Here is a 24,809-nt window from a genome sequence, read left to right on the forward strand (position 1 = left end):
TTGGTTATGGTCTGTAAAATACAATAATTTTTTGCTTCTAGGGGGGGGCAGCTGCCCCCTCCTGCCCCCCCCTGTCTACACCCATGGCTTGATGACATCCTTTCCCACAGAGAAGGTGGATCCTGGGGAAGGAAAGACAAAGGAAAGACTTGCCCTACCCCCAGCTGTTGGCTTCCAACTTACACAACAAAAAAGAACCATCACAAACTAGGCCAGTTGACTTGAAATCAGTTCATAGCCTGACCCAGCAGGCTCTCCTTATGTTCTTGTTTGACTGGTTTTTTCCCTACATAAGTGAGAGCAAGAACAACAGGAAGGAAGAGAAGGCATCCCGACACCACAGGGATCAGAAAGGTATTTGCCCAGATGTCTTCAGCCAGTGGCCAGACTTGGGTTTTAGCAAATATCAGGCAGAAGAGAGATCCAGAACCAGGGAACAACTATGGTAGAAAGTGCTCTACTTGCCCTTGATGCTTAAACATGTCACAAAGAGGAACTGCTCAGGGGCGGCTGCTGCTGGAGATCACAGTGGTGGCCGCCCAAGGTCTGAGACCCACGACAGACTCAGAGCAGAACCTTTGCTCTTAGAAGGCCTCACTAGCTTAGGTCTACCAACAAATGTACCTTGAGCAGAATTTAGTCAGATACAGACCCATTCTTAATTTAAGGGCATAATGGTGCAGACTTTGGATGGATTTTATGGAGAGCTTCCCAGGTGGAGCCGGCTGCTGTGCTGGGCGGCTGGAAGTAAAAGATCTCCCCAAGTTGTAATTTGATAAGGCAAAGGAAACGGAGGGCCAGGGCCACCCAAGTGATGCCTGGTGTCATGGCCCTTCATAGTTAAAGATGAGCCTCCATGGGGCTGTCCCTGAATAAGTCTGGCCCAACTCATAGCCGCGGACATGCCTTGGACCTGGTGTTTACCTCTATGGATGTTGGTGATATGACACTAAGTAAAAGTGAAACTAAAGAAGTGCCATGGTCAGATCACTTTCTGGTGCAACTGGACTTCTCCGCAACCCTTCCCCTCTGCTGGGAGGTGGGACCAATTCGGATGGTCTGCCCCCGCCACTTAATGGATCCAAATGGTTTCCAGAGAGTGGTAGGGGATGCTTTATCCCATGTTGATGGCCTCTCAGCCGATTCCCTGGTAGCCCGCTGGAATGTGGAGTTAACCAGGGCTAATGACTGTTTGGCTCCGAAGCGCCCTCTCCGATTACATGGAGCCTGGACAGCCCCGTGGTTTTCCACAGATCTGAGGGCAATGAAACAATCGCTGAGACAGCTAGAGCGCCGGTGGCGGATAACTCATTCTGAAGCTGACCGGACATGGGTTAGAGCTCAATGTTGAGCCTACCAAGTGGTGGTAGCGACAGTGAAGAAGACTTTCTTCACCGCCTCTATTGCATCTGCAGAAAACAGCAGCAGGAGACTCTTTCAGGTGGTTCGCAATTTAGCAGAACCACCTGCTCCATCGGGGTCCGGCACGGGCCACATGATCTCCTGCAATGATTTTGCAAAGTTTTTTGCAGATGAAGTCGCTCAGATTTGGGAAGAGGTAGACTCCACCGTGGGCCAGGGCTGGGGCGGGGGAGTGCTAGAGATCTGTCTAGTCATGTTGCGTGGGATCTATTTCAATCTGTTACCTCTGAGGATGTGAACAGGCTGCTTGGATGAGTGAAACCAGCCACCTGTCTCCTTGATCCTTGCCCATCCTGGCTTATAAAAGCTAGCCGAAAAGGGCTGGGCGATGGGCTTTGTGGGTTGGTGAATGCTTCTCTCTGTGAGGGAGCCTTCCCAGACCCGCTGAAAGAGGCGGTTATTAAACCGCTTCTTAAAAAACCATCTTTAGATGCAGCCAATATGGCCAACTATCGCCCAGTCTCAAAATCTTCCAGTCTTGGGCAAGGTGATTGAGCGAGTGGTTGCTGAACAACTCCAGGCATGCCTGGAAGAAGCGGACCATTTGGATCCCTTCCAGTCGGGATTCAGGCCTCATCATGGGACTGAAACTGCCTTGGTCACACTACTGGTTGATGATCTCTGGCAGGCTAGGGACGAAGGTGAGAGCTGTTTCCTAGTTCTGCTGGATCTCTCAGCGGCTTTTGACACCATTGACCATAACATCCTTCTGGACCGTCTAGAGGGGTTGGGAGCTGGGGGCACTGTCATACAGTGGTTCCGCTCCTTCCTCCTGGGCCGTGTTCAGAAAGTGGTGGTGGGGGGATGAGTGTTCAGACCCCTGGGCTCTCCCTTGTGGGGTGCCTCAGGGTTCTGTACTCTCCCCCATGCTTTTTAACATCTACATGCAGCCACTGGGAGAGATCTTCAGGGGGTTTGGGCTCATCAGTATGCGGATGATACCCAGCTCTACCTCTCTTTCAAATCAGAACCAGTGGTGAAGGTCCTGTGTGAGTGTCTGAAGGTGGTTGGAGGATGGATGGCGGCTAACAGATTGAGGTTGAATCCTGACAAGACAGAAGGACTGTTTGTGGGGGGCAGGAGGCGGGCAGGTGTGGAGGACTCCCTGGTCCTGAATGGGGTAACTGTGCCCCTGAAGGACCAGGTGCGCAGCCTCGGAGTCATTTTGGACTCACAGCTGTCCATGAAGGCACAGGTCAACTCTGTGTCCAAGGCAGCTGTTTATCAGCTCCATCTGGTACGCAGGATGAGACCCTACCTGCCTGCAGACTGTCTTGCCAGAGTGGTACATGCTCTAGTTATCTCCCGCTTGGACTACTGCAATGCGCTCTACATGGGGCTACCTTTGAAGGTGACCCGGAAACTACAACTAATCCAGAATGCGGCAGCTAGACTGGTGACTGGGAGCGGCCGCTGAGACCACATAACACCGGTCTTGAAAGATCTACATCCGAGCACAATTCAAAGTGTTGGTGCTGACCTTTAAAGCCCTAAACGGCCTCGGTCCAGTATACCTGAAGGAGCGTCTCCACCTCCATCATTCTGCCCAGACACTGAGGTCCAGTACTGAGGGCCTTCTGGCGGTTCCCTCTTTGCGAGACGACAAGTTGCAGGGAACCAGGCAGAGGGCGTTCTCGGTAGTGGCACCCACCCTGTGGAATGCCCTCCCACCAGAGGTCAAAGAGAACAACAATTACCAGACCTTTAGAAGGCATCTTAAGGCAGCCCTGTTTAGGGAAGCTTTTAATGTTTGATGGATTTCTGTATTTTAATGTTTTGTTGGAAGGTAGCCCCACATAGAGCGCATTACAGTAGTCCAAGTGAGAGATAACTAGAGCATGCACCACTCTGGCTAGACAGTCTGCAGGCAGGTAGGGTCTCATCCAGCGTACCAGATGGAGCTGATAGACAGCTGTCCTGGACACAGAATTGACCTGCGCCTCCATGGACAGCTGTGAGTCCAAAATGAGGGCCTTCTGGCGGTTCCCTCTTTGCGAGACGCCAAGTTGCAGGGAACCAGGCAGAGGACCTTCTCGGTAGTGGCACCCACCCTGTGGAATGCCCTCCCATCAGATGTCAGAGAGAAAAACAGCTACCAGATTTTTAGAAGACATCTGAAGGCAGCCCTGTTTAGGGAGGCTTTTAATGTTTAATCGATTGTTTTGTTTTGTTTTTCTGTTGGAAGTCGCCCAGAGTGGCTGGGGAAACCCAGCCAGATGGGCGGGGGTTAAATAATAAATTATTATTATTATATATCTTTTTTTGGCAAGAGAGATCAACAGCAGCTTCCACCGTGCTCTGGATAAACATGCTTACACACTTCCAGGCTCTAGGCAGTGGCCCACAGGTCTGGGCCCCATGGAGCACTTGCAGCAACAGTGGGGCCCCTCCCCTCCCCTGGCTTCTATACCTTTCACTGACAAGGTGCGTGCCTCCAACCTGACCTGAGACTTCTCCTGCCAGGAAGTCATCACTGCTCTTCCCTTTTCATGTCCCTCCTGGTTAGAATAATAGAATCTTAGCATTGGAAGGGACCCTAAGGGTCATCTAGTCCAACCCCCTGCAGGAATCTCAGCTAAAGCATCCATGACTACTACTACTAATAATAATAATAATTTATTGATACCCCGCCCATCTGGGCAGCTCCCAGCAGAATATTAAAAATAGAATCAAACATTAAAAACTTCCCTAAACAGGGCTGCCTTCAGCTGTCTTCTAAAGTCACATAGTTGTTACCGGTAGCTCCTTGACATCTCACAGGAGGGTGTTCCACAGGGCGGGTGCCACTACCGAAAAGGCCTTCTTTCTGCTTCCCTGTAACCTCACTTCTCGCAGGGGGGAACCGCCAGAAGGCCCTTGGCTCTGGACCTCAGATGGCCATCCAACCTGTTTAAGAACTTCCACCTTCCTCTCGTGGGAATCTCTTCCACTGCTGAACAGCTCTTACTGTCAGAAAGTTTTTCTGAATGTTTAGTCGGAGCAACACGGTTCCTGTGCTCTCTCCGGTGCCCTCCAGCTGCTCGCCCCCGAACTGCGACAAAGGCTCGTGCCCGGGGCAAACGCTGCAGGGGAGCCTCCGCCCCCAAGCCCCTTCCCAGTGGGCGCGTCTGCCCCGCGGGGGTTCCCCCTCACCTCCTAGAGGGTCGCGAGAGGCCGCGCGCTCGGCTGGGTTCGGGGGCTCCAGAGGGGCGTGAAGACAGCGGGGCTGCCTGGCTGGTTCGTGCAGCTGTAGAATCATAGAGTTGGAAGGGATTCCCCAGGGTCATCTAGTCCACCCCTGTCAGGCAAGACTCGCAGCTCACCCGGAGTTCACGTCTGCCGGCCGGGGTGTGTGTGTGTGTCTTCGGGCCACTCTGGCTAATCCTGCCAATTGGCCGCCGCGGGGAGCTGAGCCGGCCTGATTAGGCGCATCTGCTTCGGGGCTTAGGCTAAGCGGATGAAGCTCGGCGGCGGCGGCGCCCCCGAAAGCTGAGCGCGCGACGGGGCGGGAGCTTGGACCAGGCAGGACCGCTGGCTGCAGCGGTCGAGGGTCGCGTGGGTCGCGAAAGCCCCCGTCCGCCGTCCAGTCAGGGCCTCCGGAAGCAGCCCCGACCCCCAGCTCCGGCGGAGTCCGCTTTGGTTCTGCCTTCGCCCACTGCGCCGGCCGGGGCTTTTCCTCGCCGCCGCAGGTCTGGGCGTCGGAGTGGGGTAACCCGAGCAAACTGCACTTGGGGGGAGGGGCGTTGGAGGGAACAGCCATCCAGGAGGAAGAGAGGCTGCTCAGGCGATGGAGGGGCGAGAGCCCCGTCGGGGGCAATCGGGGGCTAGAGCCGCCACGACTATGCTTCGACTCTGCAGCTAGAGGCAGCCCTGCTTTTGCCTGCCCGTGGCTGGAAGCACAGGAGGGGCGAAGGCTCTTGGCTCGGATCCTGCTTGCCGGCTTCTTTTGGGGGCGTCTGGTCGGCCACTGCGAGGACAGAACAGGATGCCGGATCCTGGACCCGAAAGCTCTTCTTTTCTGGCCCATTAAGATGCCACCCCGAAGCGGCCCGCCCAAAGGTTGCCTTGGGGGGTACGGGCCCCGTCTTATCCCCTCAGCGACCCCCCCCCCCCAAGAAGACGAGTCCTTACAAACACGATGTGGTTTATTAAGGCATTACTTCAAAAAGTTGGCACTTGGATCTGGTCCCTGCTCAAAAGGAGGGCAAGGGAGGGGGTGGGCGGGGCACCCGGGACTTCTCATGCTGCGGGTGCTCAGCAATACAAAAAGATACAAAATGCTGGAAATAGGAAACAGATTACAATAAATAAACAGAGCCTGCCAGGCTGGGCTGCAGTCAGGAAAGAGAAAGGCCGGGGGCGGACGAGGATGCCAGAGAGGGAGGCTTCAGGACATGTCTCGGTGGGGGGACAGAGGGCCACCATCCCTCGCCCGCTCAGCAGGGGTCTCCTGTGCTTGTAACCTCAGAAAGTCCTGGGCCAGTGGTCTTGAGCATGCAGGCAGCAGTTCTGCTGGTAGAGCTTTTCCCGGCCTGGAGAGGAAGTGCCCTTGGCTGCCACCCCCACCCTCCTGTGCAGGAGCCTTCTGGGAACCCTGTGGGCAAGGAGCAAACTTGTTGCAGCTTCCGTCCCCTTCCCGCCCCTGCCCTGACGGGTCTCTCCGCCATGCTTCCTATGCTTCTTCAGTATCCTGCCCAATGCACCCATCAACTCTTCCCATTTGCAGCTTTCAAGCCCCTGTGGCCCCTCAAGGTCCTTCCCTTCCTGACATGCTAGCTTTCCATCTGCAGGGCATTTTACTTTGTGCGGGAACATGGCCTCTTGCCAGCACTGGCAGGGAAGGGTGGAGCAGCTGCTTGGCATGCAGAAGATCCTGGGTACAAAACTTGGCAGCCTCTCCAGTTTAGGCCTGGGAAGGTCCCCTGTCTAGACAGCTGCTACCAGCCAGAGCTGGAGGGGTTCAGGAGAGGCCGCTCCCTCTGCTTGCCCTTATTCTCATGTATGTGCCTGTAGGGCAGGATGGGGGTGGACAGACAGGGTTGTTTAATTATTGCTACTGTAGTACCATTCACTCCCCTCACTGAAAAAAAGAAGCCAAGGGAGGGGCACTTGGTTATTGCAAGTGGCCAGTCTGTGCTGAGGGGGGGGGAGGTATTGCTTTGAAGGAGAGTTGTGGGGAGTCTGGGGTCCCCTGCTTCAGTCTCAGACAAAGAGCAACACAGACAAGAAGGGTATTGGTGCTGTATCACCCCAAGACCCCATGGCCCTCACACCCAGTGCCAAGCTGTCAAGAGTGCTGCCCTTCCTGGGCAGCACCCAGTGTGAGCGAGCAAAGTGAAGGTGCCCTCTTCCTAGGTTAAGATTTGCTTGTGTGTGTTGGGGGGGGGGGGAAACCAGCCCCCCAAGGCATGCATATGCCTGTGCAAAGCAAGCAGTGGGAGGAAGGCACAGGGGCCCCTGGCATGGAAGGGGAGCTGGTGGCACGGTGCGGGACTGTGAAGGGCAGAAGTTGCACCTACCTTGGCAGAGAGAGAGAGAGAGAGAGATGCTTTGGTCAAGCAAAGAGGCCCCTCCATGCTGGCTGCCCCCTTTGCTGCTTTGGGGTGCCTTTGAGTCCCATTGCAATTGCTGACTCTACAGGAGCAGCTTGGAACAGCAGCAGCATCTCACGGGTCTGGAGGGGGCAGTGACAGCCCTGAGAGGCAACGGGGGCTTCAGCCAGACGCCCCTTCAGCAGACCCAGCCCAGCCAGCTCCGTGTGCATGGGGGAGCAGTGCCACATGGGGGTGGGTGGGGGTGGAACAATACTGAGAAGGTGGTGTGTGTCTTCCTGTGAGTAGTGTCTGTACATGGGGCGGGGGCAGTGGAAGGATGGCAATGAGATCTGTCACAGGGCAGTGGTCCTTGTGCCAGGCATGGAATGCCCCCCTGGGAGCGCAGCCCATGTCCTGCCACCACTTTTGCCAGCCAGTTGCCTGGAGAGGGACGCATTCTGCCCCTCACAGCATCCCTTTGCATCGAGGAAGAGGTGAGGACGGTGATGCCAGGGCAGTTTCTGCAACCCACGACTCTCCTGCAGGCAGAGCTCCCCAGACGCAGGAGCCAGCCTAGCAAAGTCCCACAGTCTCGGCTCCAGGAGTGCGGGGAGGGGGCTTGTGCTCAGTCAACACCCTTTCCAGAGTCCCAAGCTAGATGCGGAGCTCGGCCTCCTCAGAGGCCTCCAGGGAATGCTCGGTGCTGATGGCGGACGTCGAGGGCCCCTGGGAGACCCCGAAGGGTGAGACCATGGGGGATCGCGCTGCCAGTGGGGAGAGAGAGGGAGAGAAGCTGGGTGACATGGCGGCCGAGGAGAGGGAGCCCTCATGGCTGATGGGGGAGCGTCGCAGAGAGGAGGAGGAGGCTGTGGCCAGGTGGGGGAAGGCTCGCCCCACGGCCGGCTTGGGGGGCACTGACTTGGCGCCCGGGTGCGCCACGGAGGTGATGAGTGGAGGTGGGTCGATGCGGGGCTTGGGCTTGGTGGGGAAGGGCTTACGCAGGGAGCTCTCGTCCTTCAGGCGGGCAATTTCTGTGAAGACGCTGGCCAGTGGCTGAAACTGGGGGCACCAGTTGAGGAGGTAGTCCCAGTTGTAGCTGCCACGAAGCTCCTCATCGCTGGCCACAATGGCTGTCAAGGACCCATCCACACATGGCTTCCCGTCCTCCGGAAAAGAGTAGTCTTTGGGGGCGGAGGAGACGCTGAGCCCACAGCCGGCCCCCAGGTAGGGACCGCTGCTGCCCCCGTCCTCCCGGTAGAGCTGGGGGGGCTGGCCGGGAAGCAGCAGGCCACCGGGCCCCTTCCGGTTCTTGAACCAGTGAGCCGCATCCAGGGTGGCAGGCTCGCAGGAGACGTCAGAGAGACGGTCTGCGTCCGTCTGGATGCCGGAGTCAGGTCCGCGAGCCGCCAGGTGCTCCTGCAGGGAGGAGGTGACGCTGGACATGCGGGGGCACTCATTGATCATGCGGATTTCATCATCCTCGGCAGCCTCGGCTGAGCCTCGCCCGCTGGAGTGGGAAGGGTCCAGAGACCCACCCCGGGTGTAGGGGCCGGCCGGTTCTGTGCCATAGCCAGGCAGAGCCTCGTGGTAGAGGCAGTCACCGCCGGGCAGGGCTGGCTCACTGTGGCCCAGCTTCTGCATGGAGCCACTCTGCACATGGGCCAGATCCACCTCCTTGGGGCCACGGCTCTGCCGTGAGCGGACCAGGGCCAGCACAATAGCCACAGTGGCCAGCACAACCACCACGCCGAGGGAGGCAGCCACGGCCACCACCAGCAGCAGGTTGAGGTCAGGCACCAGGCCGAAGGAGGTGTGCGTCACGTCCACGGTGACCTGGGTGGAGGCCGAGCGCGAGGCGGGCAAGGGGCTGTGGGCCTGCACCTCCAGCACCATTTCCCGGGGCTCTTGCTTGGGAGGCCCCCCCGAGGGCGCCTGGCTGTCCACACGCAGGTAGATGGTGCCACTGGTTTGGTTGATCCCGAAGAAGGGAGACTGCTTGAGTAGCGTGTAGAGCACCACGCCGTCGGGGCCTTCATCCTCATCTGTGGCCACCACGGCCCCAATGCTCTGCCCCCGCTGGGCACCCTCGGGGACCTCGAAGCTGTAGGCTGGGCTGAGGAACACGGGGTCATACTCATCCTCCCCAGTCACCAGAATACGTACAGTGGCCGTGGCCGACGTGTTGCCAACATCCGTGGCCTGCACCCGCAGCTGGATGGCCTTCGTGCGCTCAAAGTCAAAGGGCTGGAGCGCGTGCAGTTCCCCGGAGCTGCTGTTGATGGCGAAGGCCTCCCTCCCCTCGGTCGGCAGCAGGGCGTAGTGCAGCTCCCCAAAGGCTCCCACGTCCAGGTCCACGGCCCGCACAGTGGTGACCAGGCTCCCTGGCGGCAGGTTCTCCCGCAGGCTGCAGCTCAGCACCTCCAGGGGGAAGTAGGGGAGGTTGTCATTGACGTCCTTCACCTCCACAGTGACGGACGCTAGGGCAAAGTGGCCGCCTGCTCCATCCGAGGCCCGCACCACCAGGCTGTGCAGGGCCTGGGCTTCGCAGTCCAGCGCCTTGGCCAGGCGCAGTGCCCCTGTGGAGGGGTGCAGCTGGAAGAGCCCGCCAGGGTCCCCGGAGCTGATGGTGTAGCGGACCTGGCCGTGGGCCCCCGAGTCAGGGTCCTGGGCTCCCACACGCAGCAGCTCTGCCCCGGGCACGGTGCCCTCGCTCACGGCCACGTGGTAGGCAGAGCGTCCAAACACCGGGGGGTTGTCGTTGACGTCCAGCACAGTGAGAAGTACGGACACCATGGCGCTGTGCTGAGGCACTCCCCGGTCTGACACGGCCACCGTCAAGTTGTAGACCGCCACGGCCTCAAAGTCAAGGGGCTCCACCAGCACCAGGGCGCTGGCGCCCCCGGAACGGCCCTCCAACTGGAAGGCGTGGCCGCTGTTCCCGCTGACAATGGTGTAGTCAAGGGCCGCGTTCTCCCGCGTCACGTCGGCATCTGTGGCTTCCAGGGTGAGCAGGGTGGTCCCCGGGTGCAGGTCCTCCGACACGCAGGCGTTGTAGTGCGGCTTCAAGAACTGAGGCCCGTGGTCGTTCACGTCCAGCACTTGGATCTGCACCGTGGTCCAGGCCGAAAGGCTGGGTGTGCCCCGGTCATGAGCCTCCACTAGGATGTCCAGTGTGGAGCTCCCCGGGTCCAGCACCAGGAGCTGCGTGGTGAACAAGGTCCCTAGGAGGGCAGAGAAAGGGCAGTGAGGAAGAATAGGAGGAGGAGGAAGAGGAGGAGGTGGAAAAGGAAAAGGAGAAGAAGGAAGAGAAGAAGAAGGAAGAGAAAGAGGAGGAAGAACATCACAGAAGACAAAGAAGAGGAGAGAGATGAAGAGGAGAAAGGAGGAGAAGGAAGAGCTCAGCCAAAGTCCCCCCCCCCACTTCAGAACTGCCCCTGCCCCTCCAAGGCGTCTCACAGGGGCCTTTCTGTGGATACAGCCTCCTCCCACTGCTGCCTTCCTACCGTTGGTCCGGTGGATGGAGACCAAGCGGCTTGGCCTGGCCAGCTGGTAGGTGACCTCCCCATTGGCGCCCGAGTCCAGGTCTGTGGCGCTGAGGGTCAGGATGGGGCTGCCGGCTCGGGTGTGTTCTGGCAGTACGACCTGGGAGGACACAGAGGGTTACCAGTCATTCCTTGGCATTCATTTACCCTCCAAGGTTGTGGGGGAAACCTGTTGGCATGAGCTGCCCCCCCCCAGGGCCTCCTGGGTTCCCTTGGGTGCCTGTGCGAGGAGCCAAAGGGGGAGCAGAGCAGAATGAGGGCAATGAGGAGGGTGTCGGGGGGGGAGGCGTGGTCTCTCTGGCACATGACTGAGCCATGTTGAGCTGAAGGGGGCAACTCACACCCAGATACTTTTCCATATTTGGCGTAAGTGACGTTTAAACTAAAGCAGCAACATAGCGATTTGCATCGAGGTTTGTAACTGAAGGTGCTGTCGCTGCTCCGCCCTCTGAATCCTATGCTCTGAGCCTCTTTTCTGCATTTTCCACACGGCATTTGTGTGGAACCGCTGCAGAACTCCCCTAGGCAGATCGCTTTGGGAATGGCCTTCTGACAGGTTCTGCCCTGCCTGGCGAAGGACGTGCGGCCCCTGAGGGGAGAAGCCCGAGGGCGAAGGCTGCACACCTGATACAGGGCCTGGGAGAAGACCGGAGGGTTGTCGTTGACGTCTTCCACCAGCACCGTGACGTTGGCCTCCGTCTCGTGCTGAGAGTCTGAGGCGCGCACGGTCAGTGCATATCGGCTGCGCTGCTCATAGTCCAGCGGCCCCAGCAGAGTGATGCGGCCCCCGTAGCGCAGGATGCTGAAGGTGCCAGCGGTGCCACTGTCCAACACCAGCATGTAGGAGAGCTGCGGCCCGCAGTCCACGTCGTTGCCCGTCACCATGGTGATCTCGGTGCCCAGCAGGGCATCTGTGGAGTGGGGAGGGGGTCAGAGCTGGGCCTGCCGGGGGCAAAGGCCATGCAAAGCTGTTTGGGGTTGCCCAGGGGGGCAAGGCTTCTCCTCCCCCATCTCAATGGAGGGCTCTGTGCCAGCACTAAGAGAAAGAATCTCTGCACATGCTCAGAGGTGCTCATGTATTCAGGTTTTGCAAGAGTTTCCCAGGTGACACCCCCTGGGCCCGCTTTTGAGGGGAGCCCTGCAGAGAGCGCCCCGCTTCCCCACAACGTCCTTCCCCCACCAGCCAACCAAGGGGGGCTTCCATCTACTCACTCTCAGGCACTCGCACCTCCCAGGGGGCAGGGATGGTGGGGCTGTTGTCATTCACATCCATCACCAGCACCGTGAGGGTGGCAGAGCCCACCAGGGGAGGGTTTCCTCGGTCTGTTGCAGTCAGCACCAGGCTGTGGGCGGGAGGGAAGCAGGAGCGTCTCAGGGACCAGAAGGCACAGATGATGTCTGCCTGGGGAATGGGGGTCAGGGCCAAGGAGAGGCCCACAGGGTGCCTTTGTGGGGGCTGGTGCCCCTCCCCCTTTGGCATCCTGTGGACTGGCAGCCTTCAGGAGGACCCCACAGGCACCCCTGCTCTTCCAGGGAGCGCATGGCGGTGGCAGAAGAGGGAACTGGCCCGGCCTGGCCCAGTCGCAGACCTACCTTTTTGGGCCCCTGAAGCTTGAAATGTCACGGGGGGCCCTTGGCAACCAGCAACGAGGTCTGGGAAAGCCCTGTTCTCTTCTTCATTGATAGAACTGACACCTTTACAACATCTGTGCTACTGACTCTTGGACTTTGGTGTTGTTGAAATACATACAACAAAAACTGAGGCTCAAATCAATGCAGCTCAGATTGGGTCTACTAGACCCCAAAAATTTAAGCATCGTGGACTAAAGTTGCTTCTGGGGTCCCTCTGGGATTAAGAGCCCTGAAGCTGAAGCTTCATTAGTTTCATAGCAGATCTGTCCCTGCCCGTCCCCCAATCCCCCAATCCCTGCCCTTTGTGGATCGGCTGCCTCTCCATGGTTCCGTTCCGTTCAGTTCAGAGTTGCTTCCTGTGAGGAATCCCAAAGAGATTCACCCCACAGTAGAAACACATCTATCAAAACTATTAAAAGCATCACACACACACAATTTAAACACCACTTCTCTCCCTCTACCCAACATCAACAGAGCCCCACATGGGCTCCTCACGAGGCTTGTGGCCAGAGTCGCTCCATGGCCTCCATGGCTGGAAGTGGGGAGGACAAAGGGCAGACTCACCGGGTCTGGGCCCAAATCTCCCTGTCCAGAATGGCCGCTGTCGTGATGGCGCCCGTCTGGCTGTTGATGCGATAGAGCCCATTCATGGGCAGCGTCTGGTTGATGGTGTACGTCACCTGCCCGTTGGGACCCTGGTCCAAGTCATCTGCCACAACCTGCCGTGAGAAGGCATGGAGAGTCCTGCCGCCGCATGGACCTGGCCCAAATGCCCCCCCAGGACTCCCCCCCAGGACTCCCCCCCATCCCCGGTGCTGCTCAGCCAAAGAGCCAGCCACCCCAGAGCACCCCTTCCCTTCCCACCTGGATGACAGGCGAGTCATAGCCCTGGGCCTCCCAGATGAAGGCCACGTAGTTGGGCAGCCGGAAGCGCGGGTGGTTGTCGTTGACGTCCTGCAGGTTGACGTTCACAGCCATGAAGCCGAAGGAGGAGGCGGACTCTGCCTGCAGCACTAGGCGCAAGCGGGGGCTCAGCTCAAAGTCCAGGCTGCGGGGATTCTGCACGGACACCAGGCCTGCCAGGGCAGAAAGGGGGAGATTGGCCACCTGCGCCACCCTCTCTCCATGCAGGGAGGGTCCCCAGGGGAAGCTGTGGGGGAGGGGCCACCCTCTCCCTCTCCTCCTTGCCTACCCTTGAGAGCAACATGGGGGCTGCTTGGGTTGGCATGTGGGGGCCTCCTTTGCCATGGAGGCCTGCGCTCCGAGTCTGGCAAGGGCAGCCTGCCAGCAAGGTCCCTGGGCAGCGAGAAAAGCTGGACCCAAATGGCCAGATCAAGGAGGAGAGAGGCCCTTGCACCCTGCAGCAGGAACACGTCCAAGCAAGTAGTGGAGAAGAAGGGGAGCCAGGAAGGAAGGGAGCGGCCCCCGAAAAGCCTTCAGCTCTCACCTCCTCCAGGACAAAGCAGGCTTTCATGGGGGCCGTTTGACCCAGAGATGAAGCCGCCTGAGAACAACAGGGCCCAAGGCCTCTCCTCACACCCCGTGGGGCCTGTCTGGCCTTGTCCTCAAGGGCCCCTCCATACCTGAGCTGGGCTGGATGTGGAAAGCGCCCTTCTCATTGCCACTGATGATGCTGTAGCTGATGCGGCCTGAGGAGCCGGCTGTGTGGGTGGCTGGGGTGCTCAGCACGGTGGTGCCTGGAGGGGGAGGGAGCCAGGGGGCAGGCCTTTAGAAAAAGAACATCCCCTTCCAGAAGGAAACCTGCTTTGTTGCTATTGGAAGATTCAGAACAGGTAACAGCAAGCACTTCTTCCTGCAGCACAGAGTTAAACCATGGAACTCCCTCCCACAAGAGGAAGGGATGGCCACCAACTCGGATGGCCCTGAAAGAGGCTTAGGCAAATCCATGGAGCAGGAGGAGGAGGAGGAGGCTCCTGAGGGCCACTAGCCAGGATGCCTATGCCCACCTCCAGGGCCGGCCCTATGGCCAGGCTGCGTGGCGCAGGGCGCCAGGGCGCCTGCCCGCCGGGGGGGAGGGGGTGCCGCGGAGCTGCACCTGCCCGCCCGCTGCGCTGTGCACTGCGCCCGCCCGCACAGCTCCGCCCGCCTGCCACGCTGGGAAACGGGGCAGGGCGGGGGCACTGGAGGGATCCGTCGCACCACGGCGCCAGGGCGCCAGATATACTTAAGACGGCCCTGCCCACCTCCACGGTCAGAGGCAGCCCTGCTTCTGAATGCCAGTTGCTAGAAACCGCAGGAGGGGAGAGTGTTGCTCTTGTGCTCTGGTCCTGCTTGTGGGATTCCTATATTATCATTATCATTATTCCACCCGTTATCAAAAGATCCCAGAGTGGTGTACAACATTAAGGACACATTTTATGGGCAACTGTTCAGCCCCTGTGAGAACTCTGAAGTTTCTTATGCTCAATAAAATACATTTTATTGTATTTTAATCTTTGCTGGAAGCTGCCCAGAGTGGCTGGGGAGACCCAGCCGGATGGGCGGGGTACAAATATTATTATCATTATCATTATCATTATCATTATCATTATCATTATCATTATCATCATCCCCTTGCCCATACCTGCCACAGCGTTCTCTGGCAGCGTCACGTCGCTGGTGCTGCGGGGGAAGCGGACCCCCCGGAAGCCCTCGTCTTGCAGGTGGATGACCACCACTCCGATGGAGGAGAGCGGGGGCTCCCCCAGGTCGCTGGCCAGGACGAAGACAGTGCGCTGGCGCTGGGTGAGGGTGCCCAGGGGCTGCAGCAGCTGAATGGCGCCTGTGTAGGTGTTGATGGCAAAGGCGGGGCTGGGGGCGGCCAGGCGGTAGAGGAGGGAGGCGTTGGCGCCCGCGTCATGGTCCTCAGCCCGCAGCGTGGCCACCACCCGCTTGGTGGGCAAGTTGCGGGGCAGCGTGACAGAAAGTGGGCTGAGCGGAAAGGCCGGGATGTGGTCGTTGACGTCCTGGACACTGACCGTGACCTGCACGGAAGCACTGCGGGGGCTCAGTGGGGACGAGTCCACAGCCACAGCCACGAAGCGGTAAGAGTCTCGGTGTTCCCGGTCCAGTGGCTGCGTGGTGGTGAGGCGGCCTGTCTGAGGCTCCACCTGGAAGGTGCCCAGCGACTCGTTGGCCAGGAAGTAGGAGATGCGTCCATTGGGCCCTTCGTCCGGGTCCTTGGCCTCCAGCTGCAGCACCAGCGCCCCCACGGGCAAGTCCTCGGGCACCTCGGCCACATAGCTTTCCTGGGCAAAGTGAGGGGCATTGTCGTTCAGATCCAGCACTTGCACGTGGAGCGCCAGGCTGGCGCAGCGTGGGGGGGAACCGTGGTCACAGGCCTGGACAGTCAGTGCATAGCTGGCCACACGCTCCCGGTCCAGGCCTCGTGCTGTGGACAGCTGGCCGGAGACGGGGTTCAAGGCGAAGTCTTCCTCAGAGTCTCCAGCTGAAAGGGAGGAGCAGCAGGAGGAGGAGGGTGAAGCTTTCCTGGACCGGCACATGGCTGCCCAAACTACCCCTAATGCTGGCTTCTCAGTTGCCCTCCCCTGCCTGAAGGGGGCCCAACATGTTTGCAAAAGATTGCCTTACCCACTTCATGGAATTGACCCTACTGGCACCCCATAATCCCCTTTCAGCATTTGAAAGAACTTAGCCTGGAACTCCTTGCCTACTGCTATCAAACAGGCAGCTTCCCTATATTCCTTTTGACATTCTTGTTCAGGGAAGCTCAGAAATGCTGATGTAGATTTTATCTGCTCTAGTGTTTTAACTTTTTGTAGGGTTTAAAACATCGCTGCAAATTTTTCTTGATTTTCTTCTTTCATCTTTTTGTAAACTACTTTGAGGTTGTTTTTCCACAATTGAGCAACGTATAAATTTTAATGTATGGTAATGAATGAATAAATAAAATCTCTAAGGCTTAATACGGCTCCAAAGTAGGAAATGGAGGCTGCATGGACCCACTCTGAAATGAAGGGGGACCAGGAGAAGGAGCCCCTTCCCCCTGGTGGGGTGGGAAACCTTTCCTTCTACCTGCATCATCCCAAGCAGGGAGTTTCCCTCCCTCCCCTCACCTGCCAGGCGATAGGTGAGGCGCCCATTTTCTCCTGCATCGTGATCCGTGGCCCGCACGGTGGTCAGCTCCACCTGGCTCTGGTTCTCTGGGACCTCCAGGGAAGAAGCCTCAGCCTGGAAGGTGGGTGCATGGTCGTTGTCATCTGCCACCAGGATGCGGACCGTGGCTTTGGCCTGGAGAGGGGGCAGCCCCTTGTCCCGTGCGTACACTGTGGGGGGAGGGGGAGCAGGCTGTGAGCCAGCAGGGGAAAGTCTCCTGGGGTGGGGACAGGGAGTAAGGGGGCTGCCAGGCACTGGGAGGGGCACACCGGCTATACCTGGCCCTCTGTGCACATTGAAAGGGGCTTCTGGGAGCACCTTCAGCTCCTTCCATTTGCCAGGTGCGGATTAACTCATTGTAAGAGAGAAACCTCAGGACAGCAAAGCAGAAACACACAGAGGCAGCAAAAACAACAAATTCCATACAATGCCAATTGATACAAGTATGTAATGGGATACACATTTAATAATTAAAAAACTGACTCAGATTTTAAAACACTAGAAAGGAACTTGAGCAAGTCCCACCACAGCACTGCCTTTGCCCAAATGCTGCATCCATAGCTGGCCTGTCCTTGTGTTCTCCGAGGCAGAAGGGGCCTGAGTGTGTCATGGAAATAGAAGGAGCCCCTGGCCTGTGGTCCCAGAAGAGGACCCCCCCCCCCACTTACCTGTCAGCAAGTGCTCTGCCCGCTCCTCGTGGTCTAGGGAGCGCCGGGTGCTGATCAGACCTGTGTGGGGGTCGATGGAGAATTCGTCCCCAGAGATGCCGCCATAGGACACCTGCCCATTAGATCCTGGAGAGATATGCAAGGGAGGCTGAGCATGGGCCCTACTCTTCCCCCACATAGCTGCCCTGCTCTGGGCGCAAGGGCCCCTCTTCCAGACCCTCCCAACCCCACTCAGCTGACCCCCCTCTCACAGCCCCACTGCTTACCCTCCCCACCCCAGCAAAGCCAGAGTGTTAGCAGGGCAGAGACTGGGGCCCCAGCTGTGGCAGCTGCCAGAGGCTGGCGTGTTTAAATTGCGCTTCAGAAGCCTTTCAAGATCAGCCTGACATGGAAACGGGGAGCTTCCTAGTCCAACCCCAGATGCCACCTTGGTACCAAGGCGCACACAAGGTCTCTGCCACATGGGGAGTGGGGAGGGTTGGAGCAAGAGGAGGTGCTCCAGCAGGCACCCACAGGCGGGCACCAGCTAGGCCAGGGGCACCTGCGCTTGCCACAGACGGGTGGCCAACCCAACACTGGGCATTCTGGCTATTTAGTTGGGGTTGGTCTGCTGGGCTGAAGCCATCTTGGCTAAGGGCCTGCCAGCCTCCTCTGTGGCCTGCCTTGCATTTGCACCCTCCTTTTGCTCCAAGGATTATCACCATTTAATTCTAACAACCCTCTTGTGAGGGAGGTTAGGCTGAGATGTCCTGACCAGCTGGCCAACAGTCTCCATGAGCCAAGTCCAACCTTTCCTCCCCTGGCCCACTCAGGTACCCTCAGCCCAAGCTGGCAGAGGTTCTCCACCCAGTGATGCCCAGGAGTTCAGAGGTCTGAAGTTTCACAAACAGCAGGTGGCCTTTGGCACAAATATGCCACAATGCGCCCCCATGGAAAGGGGGCTTGTGTTCTCTGGGTGACCCCATTGTCTGGCCAGACACTCCTCCCCACCCCTTCCACTTCTGGGGTGGATGACCCTGCAGATTACCACAGGCAGAGGGTCAGGCTCTTACCCAGGTCGGGGTCGGTGGCATGCAGCTGCAGCACCGGGACACCAGGGGGCAGGTTTTCTGCCACACTGGCTTCGTAGCTGTTTCTCTCAAAGGCAGGCGCCTGGTCGTTCACATCCAGCACATGCACATGCAGGAGTTGCGTGGCAGAGCGCCGTGGCGACCCGTGGTCCGTGGCTACCACTGTCAAGTTATGCTGGGATACTTCCTCCCGGTCCAGTGTCCTCACGATGGATAGCGCGCCTGGGAGGAGAGCAGGAGGCTAACGTTTGAGATGGAGATGATGCAGGAAAACATTTTGCATCAAGACCTACAAAAGGGGGTTGCAGGGATCTCATAGTTCTGGGAATCAACTCTGCAAGACTCTGCCCTCAAATTTCTGGCCAGGTTACTCCAGTTGGAGTGCAAGGAGGAGTTTCATCTTTTTATGTAAAAAAGTATTCTTCTGCAAAAGTCCAATTCCGAGAAGGAAGAGAATAAAGCAGTTGTTATCCAGAAACCCTTGTCAACAATCACTGAAAAGGATCTCAGTAGCATTTTAGAACAACCAAAAGATGGAATTCCCCCCTCTGTTTTCTGCCAGAACCATCATAAGGAGCTGTTGCCCCAAAGGCTTAGCCCCCCCAGCCAAGCAAAAGGTGCAGAAGAACCACCCATCTCACAATAGAGCAGGGGCCAGCAACCTTTTTCAGCCATGGGCCGGTCCACCATCCCTCAGACCGTGTGGTGGGCCAGACTATATTTTTTTTTGGGGGGGGATGAGCAAATTCCTATGCCCCACAAATAACCCAGAGATGCATTTTAAATAAAAGGACACATTCTACTCATGTAAAAACACACTGATTCCCGGACCGCCTGCGGGCCAGATGCGGCCCAATTGCCTTCTCAATCTGGCCTTAGGTTGCCTACCCCTGCACTAGAGGATCTTAGACCTTAAGTTTGGGGTGATTTGTTTTATCTTTCTTTCCTAGACTTGTCCTTTTGCTCCTGGTGACATACAAGGTCCCTACATGCCATGGGGCGTGGGGACTGTGTACAGACCACATCTCGGAAAGACAGACGGACCATTTATTGGTGGCATATTGCAAGATGACCCCACAGGACAGGGAGGAGGGACTGCTGCCGCCACCAGCCAATCAGCAGAGCGCCCAGTCAAAATAGCAGGGTGTGCAAAAGGCGGGAGAACACAGAAAAATCTCGTGGGGGGAGGACTGTTCATATAACGGAAGGACATCCCTTCCATCCTGATGCAGTGCTATTTCCCAACTCCTGGGAATGCACGGTGGGACCCTGCACACACAGACTACAAATCCCCCCTTCCCCTGCATGGCGGCCTGGTACTCCCTCCGCCTTACCTGTGTTGGGGTTGAGGTGGAATCGCCCATCCAGGTTCCCTGCTCGCAGCGCATAGCTGACCCTCCCGTTCTCTCCCAGGTCCCGATCCCTTGCCACCACCTGGAGCACCAGGAAGCCCACGGGCTGGTCCTCAGGGATGTCAATTCTCGAGGGGGTGCAGAACTCAGGCCCGTTGTCGTTCTCGTCCGTGACGAAGATGTGGGCAGTGACAGCCGCCGAGTGGCGCTGGCTGGCGTTGAGAGCCTGGTCTGTGGCCTGGACCACCAGCAGGTAGGCTGACTGAGTCTCGCGGTCCAGTGCCCCCTGCAGGCTCAGCTCCCCGCTGCGCGCATCCAGCTGGAAGGGGGCCTGGGGGGCCTCCTGGTGCAAGAGGTTGTAGCGCAGTTGGCTGTTGGGTCCTGGGCCGTCCCCATCCAGGGCCTGGAAGGTGAAGAGGGATGTGCCAGGGGTGGCCCCCTCAGACACCACCACAGTGACGGGGTCCTGGGGCCACGTGGGGACGTGGTCGTTGCTGTCCTGCACATGGATCTCGACCAAGACCAGGCGCTGGCTGGGGTAGCCCTGCAGGACGTCTTCCATGCTCACTTGCAGGCTGTGCTTCATCCCTGCTTCGTAGTCTAGCTCCTGGGCCACGTAGATGTCCCCCGTGCCTGGGTCCACCACAAAGAGGCCGTCCCCACTGCTGCCCCCCACCAGCATGTAGGTCACTTGCCCAGGTGCAGGCGGCTCTGGGGGGGCCACACAGCCAATGAGAGAGCCCGGCTGCAGGCCCTCCGAGGGGTGAAAGGTCAGCACCGTGGTGTCGGGGCGGGGCAGCAGGCGGGCTGTGGACACCACCTGCAGAGGGAGGGGAGAGGTTAGGAAGGGGCCTAGGGGGTATTTGGGGCAGGCCCAGCCCCACGCCCGAGGCAAAAGAGGTCTCCTACTTGGATGCGCACGGCTGCTGTTGTGCTCTGGGGGGCAGCACCTCGGTCGCTTGCTGTCACTGTGAAAGCGTACTCGCCCCGGTCTGCTTGGCTCAGCCGGGTGGCTGTCCGCAGTTCCCCGGTGGCCACGTGCAGGGAGAAGCGCTCTGCCCAGGCACCTGCAGGGAGACCAAGGGAGAAGCGCTGAGGGAGGGGGGCAGCCAAGGGCAGGCCCAGGAAACCCTCCTGGAGAAGGAGGGGAAGCCTGAAACCTCTGGGCATTGTGGGGCCTCCCAGGAGCACAGCCCAAGGGGATCTGTTCTACCTGACAGCGAGTAGAAGACAGTGCCGTTCTCTGCCTCGTCTGGGTCTTTGGCCCTCAGCGAAGCCACCAGCAGCCCAGCCGGCTTCTCCTCCAGAACCTGAGAGGGTACAGCAGAGGGGGGGGGAGCTGGAGTTGGCAGCCATTGCCTGGACACGCAGAGGGTGATGCCACCTCCCTACTCCATGATCCTACCCCTCGGGCCCTGGCCTTTCTGGGGAACTGCCAGCGCCCCTTGGATCCCTCGCCCAGGCATGAGCCAGGCCTGAGCACCCACCTGGAGGAGGAGTTCGCGGCCCTCGGCCACGTGCAGGAAGGTGGGTGCATTGTCATTCTCATCCAGGACAGTGACGTAGACGGTGCCAGTGGTGCTGCGTGGTGGCGTCCCCCCGTCCTGAACCACGACCTGCAGCTGGTAGCTGGCCTGCTGCTCCCGGTCCAGGCTCCTCCGAAGGCTCAGCTCCCCTGGAGGATGAGGAGGAGAAGCACAGCGCAGGTGAGACCCCTGGCTGCTCCCTCCCCCGGCTCCCACACGGGAGCCCCTGCTGAGAAGTGCTTCCCACTCCCTCTCTGCTCCCTCACCAGTCTGGGTGTGGACCAGGAAGTTCCCCTCGGGTGGCACCAGGCGGTAGGCCAGGCGGCTGTTCTGTCCCGCGTCCCGGTCGCTGGCTGTCACCCGGCCCACGCTGCTGCCTGCCGGCCTGTTCTCAGCCACAGTGAAGAAGTAGCGCTCCTCACTCAGGCGGGGGCTGTTGTCATTCTCATCCGTGACAGTGATGCGCACGGTGCTGGTGCCAGTTTGGCGACCCTCGCCCTCCCCGGCCACCGCCAGCACCGTCAGCACGTACAGCTCCTGCACCTCCCGGTCGAGGGTGCTGCGCACGTACAGCCAGCCAGTGTCTGGGGCGATGCCAAAGCTGGCTGCATCCCCCTCGGCCCGCAGGTGGTAGGCCAATGGGGCACTGGGCTCCCGTGCCAGGGCTCGCACCTGCAGGAAGCGGGTGCTCACGGGCATGCCCTCGCGCACCTCCACGCGGTAGGTGATTGTGTCAAAGATGGGGCTGTGCTCATCGGCTGCTTGCAGGTGAACCAAGAGGGTGAAGGTGGCACTGAGCCGGGGGACCCCGCCGTCCTGCGCCAGGATGACCAGTCTGTAGGGGGCACTGGTCTCCCGCTGCAGGGCCCCTGCGAGCCGCACCTTCCCGGAGAAGTGCTCCACTGTGAAAGCGCTGGCCCCTCCTGAGGCCAGTTCGAAGCGCACCTGCCCATTCACCCCGCTGTCACGGTCCTCCGCCTGCAGGGTGTAGACCACCGTGCCCAGGGCAGCCCCCTCGGGTAGCAGCACTGAGTCAGAGGGGGCCAGGAAGGCGGGTGCATTGTCGTTCACGTCCGTGATGCTGATCTGCACCCGAGCGCTGCTGTAGGCGGGAGGGGAGCCGCTGCGGGCTTGGACCTCCAGGAGGAGGAGGGGCTGAGCCTCGTGGTCCAGGGGCAGGCTGGTGTGCAGCTCCCCCAGTTCTGGGTCCACAGAGAAGTAGCCGTGCGGGTCCCCCGAGGAGATGGAGTAGAACACGCTGTCCAAGTGGCCTGGAGGCAAGAACAGAGGGGGGGAGTGGAGACCTGCTGGAGTGGGAAACAGCCCCCCTGTACCCCCAAATAGAGACGTACTTGGGACACAGAAACTCTTCTATTGAGCTCCTGCCACTCTCTGCATTTATTGTAGGGGTGGGGGACCTGTTTGGATCGATGGAGCAGATCCTGATTAGCAGTAGCCTTGCAAGCCAAATTTGACAGGCAGTCAGCATGTGGTGTCACTTGACTGACAATTGGGCAGCCCCTCCCACCTCTGAAAGCCTATTGTACAGGGTTGCTAAGCGCCTGTCAGCCTGACTGTTAAGTACTTGGGGACCTGCAACAGCTTTGGCCCAAATGGCTTAGGACAGCCCTGCCCCCCCCCCAGCTTCATACTTGAATGGGGGGTGGGGGAGAAATGTGTCTGAAAGCCCTTTGCAAAAGCGCTCATTGAGGCAGCAGCACCCTCCTCTTAATATGGTTTAAGTGACATTTAAAGCACTTTGAAGCAGCCTCCCCCATAATTTAAACATCACTCAAGCACTGGAGTCTCCTAAAGCATCTCACAAAAGTGTCCTTTCAGGAAGTGCTTCAAAGAGCGCTTTTTGCCAGGTGCTTTAAGACGGACCCTGTGCTCCCATCTGAGACCATCTTCATGGGCTTTCCAAAAGGGTTCTTTGAAACAGCTCTGCCCTTCTCTTTTAAGAGAGCGGCCCAAGGTGGGGGAGGGCAGGCAGCGAGAAGCTCACTTACAGCATGGTTATGGGGCCAAAATGGGACCCCTGATGGGCAAAGACTGGCTCACAGGCCAGAGGTTCCCCACCCCTGTGCCTACCTGCGGGGTTGCGGGCATAGACGACCCCAACGCTGCTGCCTGGCCTGGTGTCTTCTGGGACCGTGAAGTAGTACTGGGTGCGCTCAAAGCTCGGAGGGGAGATGGTGCCGGCCACAATGCTGATGTTGACCTGAGCTCTGGGCTGGGCTGCCAGACCCCCTCCGTCTCGGGCCGCCACCTCCAGCTGCACCAGAGTGTTGGCTTTGCCCACCAGACTCCTCAGCAAGGAGATGGCACCTGCCAAGGAAGAGGGAGAGCTGGTTGTGGAGTAGGCCTGGGCCAGGGGTGGGGAGGGAAGAAGCAGCCCCCCTGGGGTGAAGCACCTGGAGACTGGCGCTGCCCTGCCTGCCCCACCAGGCCTCCTCACCCGTGTCTGGGTTGATGGCAAAGAGGGACGGTGTGTTGCCTGCGGCAATGTGGTAGGTCACCCGCCCATGGGGCCCCTCGTCCTTGTCGTGGGCCGTGACACGCAGCACTGCTGAGCCAGGATGGCTTTGGGTGCTGATGCTGGTGGCATACTCCAGAGGGTAAAAGGTGGGGGCGTTGTCATTGATGTCCTCCAGGAAAACCTTGACGTAGGCCATGGAGCTCAGCCCACCCTGGAAAGGGAGGAAGGAGAGAGAGAGATGCTGCTGGGAATCCATAACCTGGAGCCTGGATCACACCTTTGTTTAATTAAAGGATGCTTCAGTTGTAACTCCTGTATGGCAAGAGGTTGGATGAGATGACCCTTGGGGTCGCTTCCAACTCGACCATTCTATAATTCCATGACTTCAATCTGCTGCACCTCAAATGGCCCCTGCCTGTGGGTGGGACAGAAGCCACAAGCCCCCAATGCGGGTGGCACAGACTGGGGTAGCAGCCAGGGCTCCAGTTCCACACTGGGGCCTCCACAGCCCAAATGGTTCCTGGCGTTTCGGAAGGGCAGGTGTGGCTGGCCCCAGGGACCACGGCCTTCTTTAGGGTGAGGCCCAAATGGCTGCTGTAAACCTCCCCGCCCACCCCCACCCCAACACACACAGGGGCTGACACGGTCCAGCCAGAAGGGTCTCCAACAGCCCCCCAACCCCACTTGTGGCCACCCTTTGCCACCATTGGCTGAAGCCATTCTGCCACAACAGGGCGAGCCTCTGTGGCCTCCTCACCCCATCAACCGCTGTGACGGTGAAGTCATAGGCGGAGGTGCCCTCATCGCGGTCCAGGTCTTGCGTGGTGCAGAGCTGGCCGGTCTCTTCCCCAAGGCGAAAGGCAGAGGGGGCTGAGCTGGTGAGGCCGGTGCCCAGGGAGTAGGAGAGGGAGCCCAGAGAGCCACTGTCGGCATCCGTGGCTGTGACCTGCAGAAAGCAAGGAAGAAGCATGGCATTTGCACATGTCAGGCGGCAAGAGCAGGACCAAAGTGCAACATCCCCCCCCCCACACCAATGACGCATTTGCATGCACACCTGCACACATCTGGAAGGTGGGGGAGGCTGCTTTCCTGTGTGCTGTGCCACCCCTACTGAGGTGGTGTGATGTATTCCCACACGTCTCCACAACACAAGTCCCTGAGGGCGATTTGACGGACTGAACCCACAAAGTGCTCTCCAGGGCAGGAAAAGTGAGCTGCACAAATCTAGGATGGGGGATCCCTAGCTTAACTGCAGTCTGGGGGGGGGGTCTTAGTGAACTACAAGCTGAATGTGAGTCAGCAGTGTGATGCAGTAGCAAAAAGAATCCATCAATGGAGTCTCCGAAAAATTTGACTAATGGGACGTCCAGTGCACTGGAAGAAGCAAAGATCACCAGTGTGGAAGCAATGATTCTGCAACATCAACTTTGTTGGACTGATCATGTTGTGTGGTTGCCTGATTAAAAGCAACTACTCTATTCTGAACTTA

General features: G+C 58.8%; 1 protein-coding gene across 3 annotated transcripts in view; it reads right to left on the minus strand.

Annotated features, from left to right (window-relative positions):
* Window positions 1-5,528: 5,528 nt before the first annotated feature.
* The window catches only part of DCHS1 (dachsous cadherin-related 1), a 35,393-nt gene continuing 16,112 nt past the window's right edge, over window positions 5,529-24,809 (minus strand). For all 3 annotated transcript variants that reach the window (XM_035114976.3, XM_035114975.3, XM_088668894.1), the window contains exons 3-21: window positions 24,078-24,266; window positions 23,300-23,531; window positions 22,933-23,169; window positions 21,108-22,112; window positions 20,803-20,990; window positions 20,529-20,625; window positions 20,225-20,382; window positions 19,298-20,135; window positions 17,946-18,185; window positions 16,894-17,019; window positions 16,186-16,395; window positions 14,694-15,557; window positions 13,693-13,806; window positions 12,974-13,185; window positions 12,674-12,828; window positions 11,690-11,820; window positions 11,102-11,388; window positions 10,439-10,577; window positions 5,529-10,156 (exon numbers count right to left, since the gene is read on the minus strand). In XM_035114976.3, coding sequence (XP_034970867.3) covers window positions 7,590-10,156; window positions 10,439-10,577; window positions 11,102-11,388; window positions 11,690-11,820; window positions 12,674-12,828; window positions 12,974-13,185; window positions 13,693-13,806; window positions 14,694-15,557; window positions 16,186-16,395; window positions 16,894-17,019; window positions 17,946-18,185; window positions 19,298-20,135; window positions 20,225-20,382; window positions 20,529-20,625; window positions 20,803-20,990; window positions 21,108-22,112; window positions 22,933-23,169; window positions 23,300-23,531; window positions 24,078-24,266 — 7,989 coding nt within the window. In that variant the 3' untranslated portion in view covers window positions 5,529-7,589. The remainder of the gene's footprint in view (window positions 10,157-10,438; window positions 10,578-11,101; window positions 11,389-11,689; window positions 11,821-12,673; window positions 12,829-12,973; window positions 13,186-13,692; window positions 13,807-14,693; window positions 15,558-16,185; window positions 16,396-16,893; window positions 17,020-17,945; window positions 18,186-19,297; window positions 20,136-20,224; window positions 20,383-20,528; window positions 20,626-20,802; window positions 20,991-21,107; window positions 22,113-22,932; window positions 23,170-23,299; window positions 23,532-24,077; window positions 24,267-24,809) is intronic.

This window comes from Zootoca vivipara, chromosome 4, assembly GCF_965207765.1.
Source record: "Zootoca vivipara chromosome 4, rZooViv2.hap1.1, whole genome shotgun sequence".
In the NCBI taxonomy this organism is placed as follows: Eukaryota; Metazoa; Chordata; class Lepidosauria; order Squamata; family Lacertidae; genus Zootoca; species Zootoca vivipara.